General features: G+C 40.1%; 1 protein-coding gene across 2 annotated transcripts in view; it reads left to right on the forward strand.

Moving 5' to 3' along the window:
- The window catches only part of galnt9 (polypeptide N-acetylgalactosaminyltransferase 9), a 98,604-nt gene that overhangs the window by 43,332 nt on the left and 41,462 nt on the right, over nt 1-13,810 (forward strand). For both annotated transcript variants that reach the window (XM_056377023.1, XM_056377022.1), the window contains 2 exons: nt 814-988; nt 12,138-12,335. In XM_056377023.1, coding sequence (XP_056232998.1) covers nt 814-988; nt 12,138-12,335 — 373 coding nt within the window. The remainder of the gene's footprint in view (nt 1-813; nt 989-12,137; nt 12,336-13,810) is intronic.

The raw sequence follows: 13,810 nt of genomic DNA on the forward strand, positions 1-13,810 counted from the left end.
GTATCTGAAGGTCCTGTAACTCCAGGTGAGAAAATTGATATTGTGGTTACTTACATTCGGATAATGTCCGTACCCTAGTTAGTTGTTACGTGCTGATCTTCATTCTGCACAGCAACTTACATAAGCTGTTGTTGTTTGGTCTGAAACTAAATGAGCTTGTCACAGGGGATTGAGGTGTGGAGAGATGACTAGCCTGTACCAAAAGAGGAGAAATGTAATGACATATTGTGTCTACTCAGCAGCCTTGCTAAAGCTAGCCACATGGATGAATACAGGTTTAGGTTTTGGTCAGAGTTGGAGGGTGTGTAAAACCCTGCAGCTTCATTATGAGGATGAGACTAGTGGGGCTAATGTTAAGCTAGCTATTAAATTCCTCCAATCCAAAAGCTCACTGCTTGTTTAAATATAGTGTATTGTTTTCCACTCCTACAAGTGCTAAATACTGAATATGTGATGTGTGCAGGCTTTGTTGTTGTTTTATGCCCCTTTGCTGAGTAACAAAAGGAAAGTAATGAGTAATGTAACTCATAATTAGTCATTTATTAGATTTTGCAATTAAAGCATCCAACATTGGTTAATATGAAGTGTGCACTTATTGAGCTAAAAGTGTAACAATAATCAAAGAGCATCAAAATGAGCAGTCATTCTCATTACAGCCCTGACACAAAGACTGCAAGGCCAAAACCATTCAACATTAGCGCTGGGTTATCTTGGAAGTACTTTATCATTGACTACAGCTGCCTGGTTAATGATCTCACACAGTCATTTGGATGTCATTTAAAAGAGGATTCTCTCTTATCTGCCCTCTTTCAGTGGAGCTGAAATTCAACTTGGACCAGTATGTGAACAAACGCTACCCAGGCCTGGTAAAGATTGTGAGGAACAGCAAGCGGGAGGGCCTGATCCGAGCCAGAATACACGGCTGGAACGCGGCCACGGCTCCTGTCGTTGGCTTCTTTGATGCCCATGTCGAGTTCAACACTGGCTGGTAAGAAAAGGTCATGTCTAACACAAGAAGGTCTAAGCTGTGTCTTTGTCCTTTCTCACCTTTGCCTTTATGCTTCGCTTTTTATGTTTTCTGTACAAAGGCATGTCGTGTAAGATTATTATCGCTGAGATATTCAGTTTAGTCTGCCCTAAGCATTTTTATGTACCAATTCTAACTGAGACAGCACTTTTCAGCAACATGACCCTTGTTATTAGTAAAGGGTTTCTCATTAATAAGCTTTTTTTCTCTTACATCTCCTTTTTGAATTGTGAGTAATGGGCTTTGGTTAGAGCTGAATCAAAAGACATCCCAATTTAAAATGACATTACCTGTCCAGCACGCACACACTTACAACGAGAGAGAGCCAAACGCTGGGAAAGGCGTGAAAGAGGGTAATTAAAGAGGGAACTCAAATGTTGAGCAATTCAACATTATTTTACTTGCGGGCTATGGGCTTATTTTTCAATATGAAATTACTTCTGGGGGTCTCAGTCCAATGTCTGCCTGCTGCTTAAGTTTACCAGCAAACAAGTCATTCAAATAGATGTAATTGACACCTAATTTGAGCCTGTCATGCTGCCAGTGTTTGAAGATGAAGTGTAGCTTTTGTTCCCAGGGAAACAACCTGGGAGGCGGGAGTGGGGCCGGGAGAGATGAAGGGAAAAGAGGAGGGATGGAGGAGGAGAGCGTTGAGAATAGTTTTGGTTATAAATTGTTTACAGTGCCCCTGGATGCATTTCATCCTTTTTGGATAACTAGATAGTTCGGATGTAAACAAACATGAATACATTTTTTGGTTCGTGTTTGGTATTTTAGTTATGAACAACTGCCAGTGTAGGCCTAAATACGTCAGATAGATATGTCGGAACATGTGTATTTAATTTATGTATTGACTGGTGTAAGAAGCTCTCCGTCTCTCTTGGTTTATTAAGATGACATGAGTTTGACCCTGTCTAGGATAGCATAAACATACTGCCATTAGCCAACAACCACCGTGACCTTGTGACCTTTACAAAGGGATAATTTGATGTACTTTACTTGTTGCCTCTTGGCCGACTGTTTTATAGTGTGAATGGGAACTAGAGACCTGGAGGCTGTGCGAGGTGGGCCGTCCCGCCAGAAAGCATCAGGGAGAAAGTTGCATTGTTGTCTAGGTGCATTACTGATAATAACTGATTCCCCTGGTGGTTCCCTCATCTGTTTCCCCATCTGTTCTAGGCCAAAAATAGACGTGCCTTTCATGCCCCCACATAACCCATTCACCTCTGTATAGGCTCCTCTACAGTTCTAGCCCCTCACCACCCCTCCAGTTGTACACACCGAGGCTGTCGGCAAATTTCCTTTGAGTTAGTTCACTTGCTGTCGTTGTTTGAATTTCACATACCTTTCTCTTCTCTTCCGCACATACCCTCACCCACATCCCCGCCTCCTGCCTCCTTTGATAACCTGCTGCCTTCATTTTTTTTTTTTTTTTTTTCTCCATGTGCTGGTGCTTCAGATATGCTTTTGCATGAGATTTTATTTACAGGAGTCAATGAAAAGTAGCAGTTTTCTACTAGTTTTCTACAAGCAGATGCTGTGTAAAGGGTTATAGTGATGGAGGAGATGACAGGCTTCTCCAAGAGGCTTGTTCGTTTTTGCTTGGATTTCTTTGTGTGTGTGAGTGCGCGTGCATTTATTATCTTCTGTATGTCTGCAAACACTTTGCACTGCTCCTTTTATTCAGATAGATTCACTTGTGGTATCTACACTATCTATTTGTTAGAATGGGTGAAGCTCCCTATTTATCATAATATAATTATTCACCATGCCACATGCAGTGATAAGTGAGACGGATGGTTCCTGTAGATGTTGTGGTGAGTCTCCCTCAATGACCTTGTACACGCTGCCTGTGCATACTGAGCCAGAGACAATGCTGCCAGCTCTCAGCTGCAGATGCAGCGCTGTGATTCATTGGCACAGCGTTCCCCCTGGGGTGCTGTACATTTTCAGCTGAAATGTATTGCTGGTTCGCATTACTGTTAAAGCAAACATAATTGTATCATACTGTATAGTGCACTTGACAGCTGTTTCCCATCCCCTCACACCATGTTGGTTTACGAGGAGTTAAGAAGCGAGCAGTTTCCACCAGAGGAGTGATGGAATCTGATTTCCACGGCTTTGCCCTGCTTTAATATGGGGATATGAAAATGTTGCCCGTCATTAATGCAGTATTGCATCAGCTAAATGTTCACAATCCATCTCCTCCAATGCTTTGTATCCATCCATCCCTGAGACAGAGGATGTCCATCCTGCTGCAAACATGACCCGTTTCCCTCTACATGCTCTGTAAATAAACAGGATTAATGGAAGGAAATGGGAGCGTGTGGTAATTAGGACCCACTGTATGCCACACTTCAGTCACACTGCTGCAGAGGGGAGGCGCAGGAAAATTGATATTTATTTGGTTTTTGAAGCCCCTACACAGTTGCAATCTCAGGTTATTAACGATTAATGATTAACAGTGTAGCAACCGCTCCCCACTGAGTGTGTGCAGGAGATAAGATTGTCATTGCGGGGAGGCTGTAATGAAATACATGCTTCAGAAAGCAACACTTTGATGAATGTTGAATGCTGTGCTGCTATGTGACCTGGTGGGTTTATCTAAGAATAAGACAAACTGGTGGAATTTATAAAAGTGAGAAACCAACCTGCACCTCCTGTAATGATGAAATATGTAATATTTGTCACATTCATATTTGATATCAATTCCTTTGTTAATATCACGGGCCTCTCTCTGCTCATTATGCCAGGCAGGTGCAGCGGCTTTATATTAGATACAGTGGCACATAAATTTCAGCGTTCTTCAAGGTTGAAGAAATATTTTTTTAGCAAAAGTAAATCATGTCCTGTCATGTCGCTCACTGTGTCTGGCAGTCGCTGACATAATGAATTGAAATTCTTCATGGATACCTTTACTTTCTTTGGATTCTGCATTTTTTATGGGAGGTAGGAGACTGGCCGATATTAATATGTGCTCTACATATACATGTCTGAGCTGCTCTGTGAAACAGCCAGACAGGAGGACTGTGGACAGCCTCACATTTACAGATTTAATCTTCTTAAAAATGGCTGGAAGCACTGCAGGCTTAGAGTCTGCATCATACACAGAGCAAACACAAATTAACACGATCAGAGTTAATTTTAACACTTTAAAGCTAAAATCTAAATGGATCCACACCACAGTGTTAATTCTTTTTTCTTGTTTTATTAACTGTACAGATGCTAAGGCTGTATGGTACAGCTGTAAAAGTAAATTTGGTATAAATAAATACAAATTACACATAAATATTCCACTCAAAAATCACATCTAATACAATAAACAGTCAAAATACAGTAACCATGCTAAAAAGAGATTTTTTTTTTGCTTAACAATTTAAAAAACAAGCCATGTAGCACTGTTTATCACGGCATGCATATTGATTGTAATACAGTGGAAAAAAATGCAAAGAAAATGCCCATTAAAGCCCCACTGAGCATTTACATTAATGAATCAGGGAAGACAGAAGAGATATATTTTTACTTATAGAAGCATTCTGTATAAATCTGGGTGAACATGTATGTCTAAACATATAATCGCGTTAAAGCCAATCCACACATCTACACTATGCCTTTATATATTAATTTTATCCACTGCCTCCATGGTTTCCCTTTATGTAGCTGAGCCATTTAGCCCATCTGAATTATGAATAATGCATTTCTGCATGCATATGTTCATAAATTTAGTGATCTCTTCCTGTATTTACATCCTGTAAATAATCTTGGATTCATGGCTCTGTGGAATTTTATACCCATCCATTGTACTGTATAAGTGATAGTTCGGGTTACTTGACGTGGAGTTGTGTGAGGTAGTTATACATAGTCAGTGTATTACCTGCAGTAGATTCAGATCAGTGGCTGGTTTTCTGAGAGTAAAAAGAATACAGGACATTTTAAAAAAAGTTGCAACATGAGCAGATAGCATTTATTTCTACATGACTACTTGACTTGGCAACAAGGAAGAAAGTAAAACCTTGTGCCACTACTGAAGTTCTGAAGAAGCCTAAGAAAGTCGAGAGAGTTAAGTGATCCTTGGTTTTTCATGCAAACTGATTCAAAACATAAACTGATGAAGTTTTGCTGAGTTCAAATTAACTGAAAAATAAAGTTAGAATTTAAAATGAAATGATTGCAAGTAGATTTTTGTTGATACTAAGGCTCCAGTAAGCTGCTAACTGCACGTGAGATACAGCAGGCACTGGCATCTGCATGAAAATACAACATTAACACTCATAAGACACCTTTTTCAACTTCCTAATGTGATGTCACCTGAGTCAGCCAAAACCACTGAAGTCTGAGAATGAAAAAAATCTGGAGGTGTGATAGATGTGAGCTTGTAGCCCACTCCTCATTGCTGCTTCAGGCTCGTAACTCAAGGATACATTGGCGGCTACTAACATAACAAACCCAAATCTCCACCTGAGCTTTTTGGCGTTGGGGTTGCATTGTGAGTAATGTAGACACCCTGTTTTGACGAGGAAGAAAAATGCAAGGAATAAAAAAAGACAAGGAATGCAAGGAATAAAAAAAGACATACATGAAGGAAAGATATCTCTGGTTCTGCTGCAGCATTTGTGAAGGCTTTCTGTCAGAAATTTTGCTTTGCTGTCCCTGTGCATTCTTTGGCGTAGATTATTTGGGTCATCAGTGAAAGCTACGGTACACCAAAATTATAGGGTAGCTCCCACGTTCTGCTGCGTTAAGCCCAATGCGGAATTAAAGGAGATCTTATTTTAGGCACTGAGGGCCCTGCTGCTCCTGCGGCGTAACTCTGAGCATAGTTAGATCCCATTATCTGATAATTCCTTGCTTTAGAATCATTCCCAATTTGAGATCCATTAATCTGGACATTTTGAATAAAAAATGTAACCTCAAAGGGGAAGGCTGCTGGGTTTTCATATCTGCCCTGGACAAAGGTAGGACAGATAGTGAAACATCCTCTGAGCTTGCTATATTGAGTCAAGCAGATATAAATGGAGATTGTACAGTGATACTTATCCTGGCTTGTGACTCACTGTTCTGTTTGTTTAATTCTGTGAAATGTGTGCACAGGCTGATGTGAAGTTCCACAGAGGTGCTGGCTATTATGAAAGACAAACAGTGAGCCATGAAGAGTTAATAAATCAAAAGCGCTCCCGCTTCGGTATGACGCGCTACAAGAAATGGCATGGTGAGCGAACAGCAACGGAGGTTGTCAACATCTATTCATAATATTGGATGAGTCATCACTGGAAGGGGGAAAAACCCTTTTGTAGTATGGAACTGATTATGATTCAAAACGATGTGGATGAATAACCCTCTCGGTGTTATGCAGATGAAATGGCAGATATAGGAAGAGGAATGACACAGGCTCATCTGTCAAAACCAGATGTGTCCTGGTTTCCAGAGCGTCTCTATCTAATCAGTCTCATGGATCCCTGAGGTACAGGAGCTGCTGGCTGGCTCTGGGGTGTTTTTGGGTTCTCAAGGACGCAGGGAAATGAGTGGAAGATGTTCAAGGGGGGGAGGCTGGGATGGCAGAGAAATCTCCTCAAGGTTAGCGAGTGTAGAGGGAGATTCAGAGACAGCACAACCTCAGCTAACCGTGCCAAACTAACCTCGTCAGGATCACTGCTATATTAACAATCCTGTGTAAAAGGTTCAAGCAATGTCTTTATTCCAGCAAACCCCAACCTTCAGTCAGCTCATTATGTCCATTTTAAATAATGGAATTGCTCATTAACTTATAGAACTGTTTGTCAGACAGCTTTGAAACATCAAAAGGTTAAAAAAAAAAATCACTATATTGAAACCTCCAGCAAAATAAACACAGAAAAAATAATTTAGGACATATATCTTCAGACACAGTGATCAAGTTATTTTAACTCAGATATATTTGATTGTTTCACATCAAAGAGAATATATAGCAGACATCAACACATGTACATCCTCAAAATGAGGATGCAGTGCAGGGTAAATACGCCTAGTGTCAGTTCTTCATATACTTTGATGTGTTTTTATATTTATTTTTCATATGGACTAATCAGCCAGCTGATTTATGTGTTGTGCTCTCTAGTGGCACTGGCATAACTGCGGAAGTCGAAATGACTGTGTTTTCGTTGTCAGTGAGAGTATGGATGTTTGGGTTATCACAGTCAGCCATCTCCCCATTTTGACAGATGAAGGGAGTCTGTGTAAATACGGAAGCTACTCAGTCTCAAAACACTAGTGTGAAATGTGTTATGACACAGGCTTTGGGAATAAAAAGGATGTCAAAATGCTGTGTGAGCATGGATGTATTAAGAAAGCTGGATACAGCACCACCACTCAGCCTCACTGCCAGTTTGTCCCAGTGGTCACTTACAGTACTGCAGGGGAAAAAAAATCCCCTGCTGCCTAAAAAACATGTAATTATACAAAAAGATGCCTGTTAAATATTTGACATGGACACCTTGTACTGCAAACAAGGTCACTTGTTACAATTTGTATGAATGATGTTGAAACTACTCAGGGTTTTTTTATTTGTAAAACATTCCCAGAGCCTAGAGAATTGATTTTAAAGTGTGCAAGCAGAAGATCCAAGGTCCAAGCAGAAATGACCAACAGGAGAAACACTAACATGCAGTCAGTGCACGAGGCCAAAGCAAAGCAGGAAGCAGAGAAACGTTTCATTACAGTGAATGTGTGTCATTTTGGAGTCTGGTATCAGGTTCCTATAATACAGCCATGGGTGTGTCCCTATAGGCATCGTTACTTGCTAGCTAGTGATTATAAATGAGCAAGTTTGCAACCCATGGCTTTTGCAGTGTAAAAATGTAATTTGATTAAATTTTAAAGGAAACAAACGCAATTGGTTTATTGTTGATTTGCAAACGAAGACATCAGAGTCTTTTTGATGATTATACTCTCAGTGGCATCTTTATTAGGTACACCTCTACCGTCGAAAGGTGTTTGTAATGTTCCTCCTTCCTTAGGTATGTGTGTATGAAAAACAAAACTAGAACCATCTCTCAGTATAATATAGTCCAGAACCTTTAACTATGACCTCAATAATAAACATATATATGAATTTACACATTGCTGTGAGTGTATGTTTAACATGTGACAGGCCACAAGCTCCCTCTGTCATATTTGGAAGGAATAACTCATTTTGGGAAATATGCTTATGGACTTTTTTGCACACAGTGAAATGAGAAGATTGATACCACTCTTATCTGCACGATAAATGTAAAGCTGAAACTGGCGGTTAGCATATCTTCGCATAAAATAAAAAATAACTCCACCTTCCTGCCCCTCTAAAACTCACTAATTCACATGTGTGGTGTTTGTTTAATCTGTACAGAGCCCAAAAATATCCCAATATGTCCAACTTTTCATTTAAATGTGAGAGTCTGCCATAGTAACGGTGTTTTTATTCCTGCCATGAACACAGATTTGTATTGGATTTTTGCATGATCCTGACTGGTGTTTGCCTAGTTACTCACCTTTGTTTTACCAACAGCTTTGGTCATCAACAAGGCTACAAATAATAACAGATAACATGGCTTTTGAGTAAAGACACAAAGCCCCATCTACCTGCCTCTCAGAATTGCAGCTGTCGTACCAACCACTATTAAATGATGGCTTTTTCTAAGTACTCATATTTCCTAAGCTTCATATTTTACCAACATCATCCCATATAGTTCAATTTGGATCTGTTCCCTCTGTACTTTCTGTCCCCTACCTTCATGTGATAAGTAGTAATTTGCTTTTTGAAGATAAATGGGTTTCACTTTTTGAGGAAAAGTAGATGGGGGAGGGGGAGGGAGAGGGGGGCAGGAATCAGGGCAAAGACAGAGAGGAAGAGAGTCAGTGGGTGGGGAGATAGAGAGAAAGTTGGAGTGTGGGAGTATTCTTGAGAGATACATTTATCATTCTATAATTGCAGCCTCTTTTTTAGAAGTATATCATGTGAAGAATTGAGCGTGTGAAGAGTTGCTTTGAAGATATGGTGGAGATCATCTCTCAGCGTGAGGAAGATTATACAAATGTAGCCAGTGCCAGCAGCGCTTCAGCTTCGTTCTCTACCATATGGATCTCAACACCATGTCTTCCTTAGCCAGGGCTTTAAATAGCAGAGGGAGCTTCCTGTATGTGGTGTCGTCTTAAAACCACTCCAGTGACCAAGAGACACTGGCACCAAAAAACAGGAATATATTGTCTTACCAGTAAGTCAGCCTAATTGGAAATAAAGTTGCTACAGTGCCTCAGTGTTTCACCATAAGGCATGTTAACAAAACCACAGAGAGCAGCCATTACTGTGAGGAGTGGAGAGACCTCTAAAGCTAAGAGCTAATAAAGGTGGGTCGATACATTTGCTTTGGATAATCTGATGATCTTATGATTGGATGAGGGGTTTGCTTTGTGTATTCATCATAAATAATATACACCAGTGGTTATTATTGGAAAATACAGTCCTCAAAAGGTGTTGGGCTAAAAACAAGATTTTATAAACTTGCATGTTGACATAGGCAGGCTATACCAATCTCCTGCTAGTGTGAGGATGTAGGTGAGGTGACAGGAAGGACTGAGACTGTTCACACTCTACTGTTGCTCCCATTGCCAATTTGAAGACACAGCATTAGCCTACTTTATATTTTTCTAGTTTATGGCATATTAAATAGCTGGGTTAAAGGATAAGGGTGGAAATAAGAAAACATCCAAAACAGTGTGTAGGTCCATCTTTCAGTACTTTTCAAGTTAACACGTAAAACAAGTCACAAACACTGGACATGATTTAATTTTTAAGTCATTTCCTAAAACAGCTGGACACCGTAGTTCAAATATTACTCAAACAAGAGTCAGTAGTACATTTGTTGGGTTTCACTTTGTCATGCTGCACTAGTGAGTATTTATGGTAGCAGGACAATGCACAGTTTCCATGTTCATCGTATTAGAACGACATGTTGCCAGTGCAACAATGTGGCTCACTGATGTGTTTTTAGTTTCAGGACAAAAATGGAGCTCAAAGATCTAAGTTTAGCGAAAGATTGACTTCAGAGTTAAAAGTTTAGTTCAACTTTTGGGTAAGCAATTCAGGTTCTTGTCAATAGAGGTGCAAAGATGAATAACATATTCATGACTGAGTTACAGGAGCAATTTGTAAGCTTTGCTATAGCTTCATAGCCAACGTTACCCATAACAGATGTTTACTTACCAGTCTAAAAGAAAGTTGCAAGTTCTGCATCAAACTTTATCTCTCTACTCACCAAGAGCTGTCTCCTGCAGTGGAAAGCAACACCGATGTTAACTCTTGTCTCTATAACGTCTTTTCTTCTACTGAAGTTTGCACGCTAACCAGCTAGCCCCGGCCCGTCTCATCACTTTATGATAGTGACTCACTGGAGCCTCCAGTCTGCGCTGAAGATGTTGCATTGCTGAGAGTGCGTATTATAACCTCTAGTCTTGCAAACGGAACAATGGCAGAAGCTCTTGTCAAGTGACAATCACCACAACCTGTTCCCGGCAAGAAACCACGTTTGGCGGCAGAGGAAATTTACAAATAGCCCATAAAAGTACAGTTTTCTTTTTTCCTCTAAATTTCTGTATGTGTACGGATTTAATAAACAAGATACATCACTCAACTAAAAAGGAAATAAACTTGTTGAACTTCTGTTTGAGAGAAATCAGTGTTGGCAGTTAATTGGAGGCTGGGAATAAATTACATTCTCTGCTGTCAGCATAATCATCATCCACTGATGGCCACAGTGCTGCTTCTTTATAGCTGGTGTAAATCTATAAAGAATGAACTGCTGGACTGTGGCATCCCGATAAAGGCTGTACTGTTCGATGTAAAGTCTAATTCTACCTAGCGGCTAAAGTACTGCACACTGTAACTAGCTCTGCTCTCATCAACATACTCAAACAGGTTTTATACATTCACTCTCAAAAGGTTAATGTCTTTAAATCTTCTAGCAGTATTGACCCAGTTAGTAGACTGACTTCCTGCAGTGGCCAATTTCAGGACTGTTTGTGGTTTGTTCTTAGTGACTTATGAGTTCTCTCCACTACCCCAAACTTGCCACACATTCAGGAGCTGGTGCTAAAATGCGCTATGAACTGATTCAAAACACTTTTATCAAAGTATTAATGTGAGGACTGACACGCCCATAACTTTGAGGAGTTTCTCCTAAACTGGCCCTTTAAGAGCCACTCTTAGCCTCCAGATGTTTGGTGAATATGGCTCCTGCTCTCTATTTGATCTGCTCGAAAAGAACGTGTCCCGGCCAAGCAGCCCCTGAGCAAAAGCCATGAGATGAAAACGGTGCGAAGGCTGTTTCAGAACCTAACACGCAACCCTTCACTCCCAGATAAAAAAGAGAGAGAGTGGATCGCTTTCCCTGGGAGCAGAGTAAGCCTCTCTTTTCACCTGATTTGTTTTGCTTTATCAGGTTTTACTTCTTATCAAGTTTCTCAGCTGGAAAAGTGTCACATTTTGACATTTCGTTTTCATGAGCCAGAGATATAAAATATGATATGATATTATTTGTTGTTCCGCGGAAAAAATTCATTTTGCAAGAATTTTGCATCATAGACAGTGGAGGGGAGCGGATCCTGGCAGTCACTTTGAACGTTGAATAAATGCAGATTGGACAGACTGCATCATCGCTGAAAGCCCATGTAAATGTGGCGCTACAGTGAAAGTTGAGATGATGTATGCAGTCATCCATGGATGCTCCTGGCATCGTTTTGTGTAATCAGGATTTGCAGTAAATACCTTTCTCTTCAACATGTTTTCAAATATTTGAATTGAATTCCTGGACATAGTTTCTGTGAAACCCCACTCACACTTTTCATTTTACATTTACACTCAGTTACATTATCCATCGGGTCATTCTCGACCAATTCTTTCTAACGTTGTTGCAATATTAATACCTGAAAACTTTACAGGGCAGAATGAAAATATGCACAGCTTTATATTTGCCCTGTGGCAGACTGTTCTCCTCTAACTTTCTTTTTTCACCTTCTGCAACTGTGCTGTGAAGCTTCTGCTTCTACTTACTAGACTTCAGGAGTGTCCGCTCTTAACTTCTGTCTCTTTTGTAATCGAAAGGGCTGAACCTATCCTGACCCGGATGAAGGAGGACCACACCCGCATCATCCTGCCCGCCATCGACAACATCAAGTACAACACGTTTGAGGTGCAGCAGTACGCCAACGCCGCTCACGGCTACAACTGGGGGCTGTGGTGTATGTACATCATCCCTCCCCAGGAGTGGCTGGACAAGGGCGATGAGACAGCCCCTATCAGGTGAGGACCTCGGTTAGTGAACATCGTTCATTATAGATGAGGATGTTTGATGAAATATGGATAGCCCCAGGATATGACTTATTCATGTGTGGAACTGTCTAACTAAGGTGCTCTGTACTCCACTGTGCCACCCAAACACAAAAATAAAGCCTCATCGTAGAAAGCTGTCTAATTACCATGAAGAATATCTTCATTTTGATGCAGGGTCACGAGGCCACAGCCATGCGGTGTCATTAGTGTAATTGTGTGTTGAATATGAGCCGAGCATTCCATTATACCACTGCTGTTTGGAGGAAAGCACGGGCTTGGATCATGTTTCTGTATAATCCTCAAATTGGTTATGTGCGTCCTTGGTAAAAATCATATTGTATTTTAATAGACTGAAAAAGAGCACAGGAGTAATTGTGTTGCATGGAAATGTTCTTATATTCAGTCTGAAGTAACACTAACTACAAAATACATGTAGTTAAATTTAATGTATTAACTGTGGCCATGAGCTTACTATTAAAGCGTTTCGGTTCACCTGTAACAGTTCTCCTGTGACTGACACCAACCAACCGATGCTGGAAATGTGGTTAGAACTTCTGGTTACAGTATCTGCTGTAAAATATCTAATAATAAAACAGTGACCTTATAGATGCAAAGAATATCATGTAAAATAAGATTACAGGTTTGCTCCCACCAACAACAACAAAAAATCAGAATTATGTATATTTCCACAGCATGAGTTTCCATTTTCATTATTATATTATAATATTTCAATATTATTATTATTATTTTAGCAGAAATACTTTTCTCTCAACCATCAATCAAGTCCCATCACCTCTACTTTTTTCAATTGCTGTTAAGCTTCTGTCTGTATGAATCTCAACACCATTTGATGAATATGATCAGTTAGTCTCATAAAAACACAGACAATTAGGAATAAAAGTCCTGTCTCTAAAAGCCTGTCATTTTAATGAGCTGAGAAAGAGCACAGGAGGTTTGTAGTGCATGATAATGGTTTTATATTCCAATCAACATCTGTTGAGTCCACATAGTTAAAGCGAATCCGTGGACATGAGCTTAACGTTAAAGGTTCTCCTGTGACAGAAACCTAAAAGTCTTACTACATAGGAAATGTGATTACATCCAGTTTCATCTGCGTAGGCAAGACAAGGCAAATTTACTTGTATAGCACATTATCATTCATGAAGGTTATTCAATCTGCTTAATGGAAATAAAAGAAGCATAAAAAGTAGAAGTAAAAAGCATGATAAGAAAACAGTATAAAAACAGTAAATAAAGATGAATATTATCAGAGTGACTGATTTGCTGGTCTTTGCAGATCCTTTCTAATCTGTGTAAACAGTGAAAGGCTAAGAGTCACATTTTCATTGTGTGCTACAGTATCAGATAGTGAGGCATGCAGCCCACCATCATCTTCTCTTTGAATGCTCACATCAGAATTGCTCAGCACTGCCTTGACAATAGGA

Source organism: Seriola aureovittata, chromosome 5 (genome assembly GCF_021018895.1).
Source record: "Seriola aureovittata isolate HTS-2021-v1 ecotype China chromosome 5, ASM2101889v1, whole genome shotgun sequence".
Taxonomy (NCBI): Eukaryota; Metazoa; Chordata; class Actinopteri; order Carangiformes; family Carangidae; genus Seriola; species Seriola aureovittata.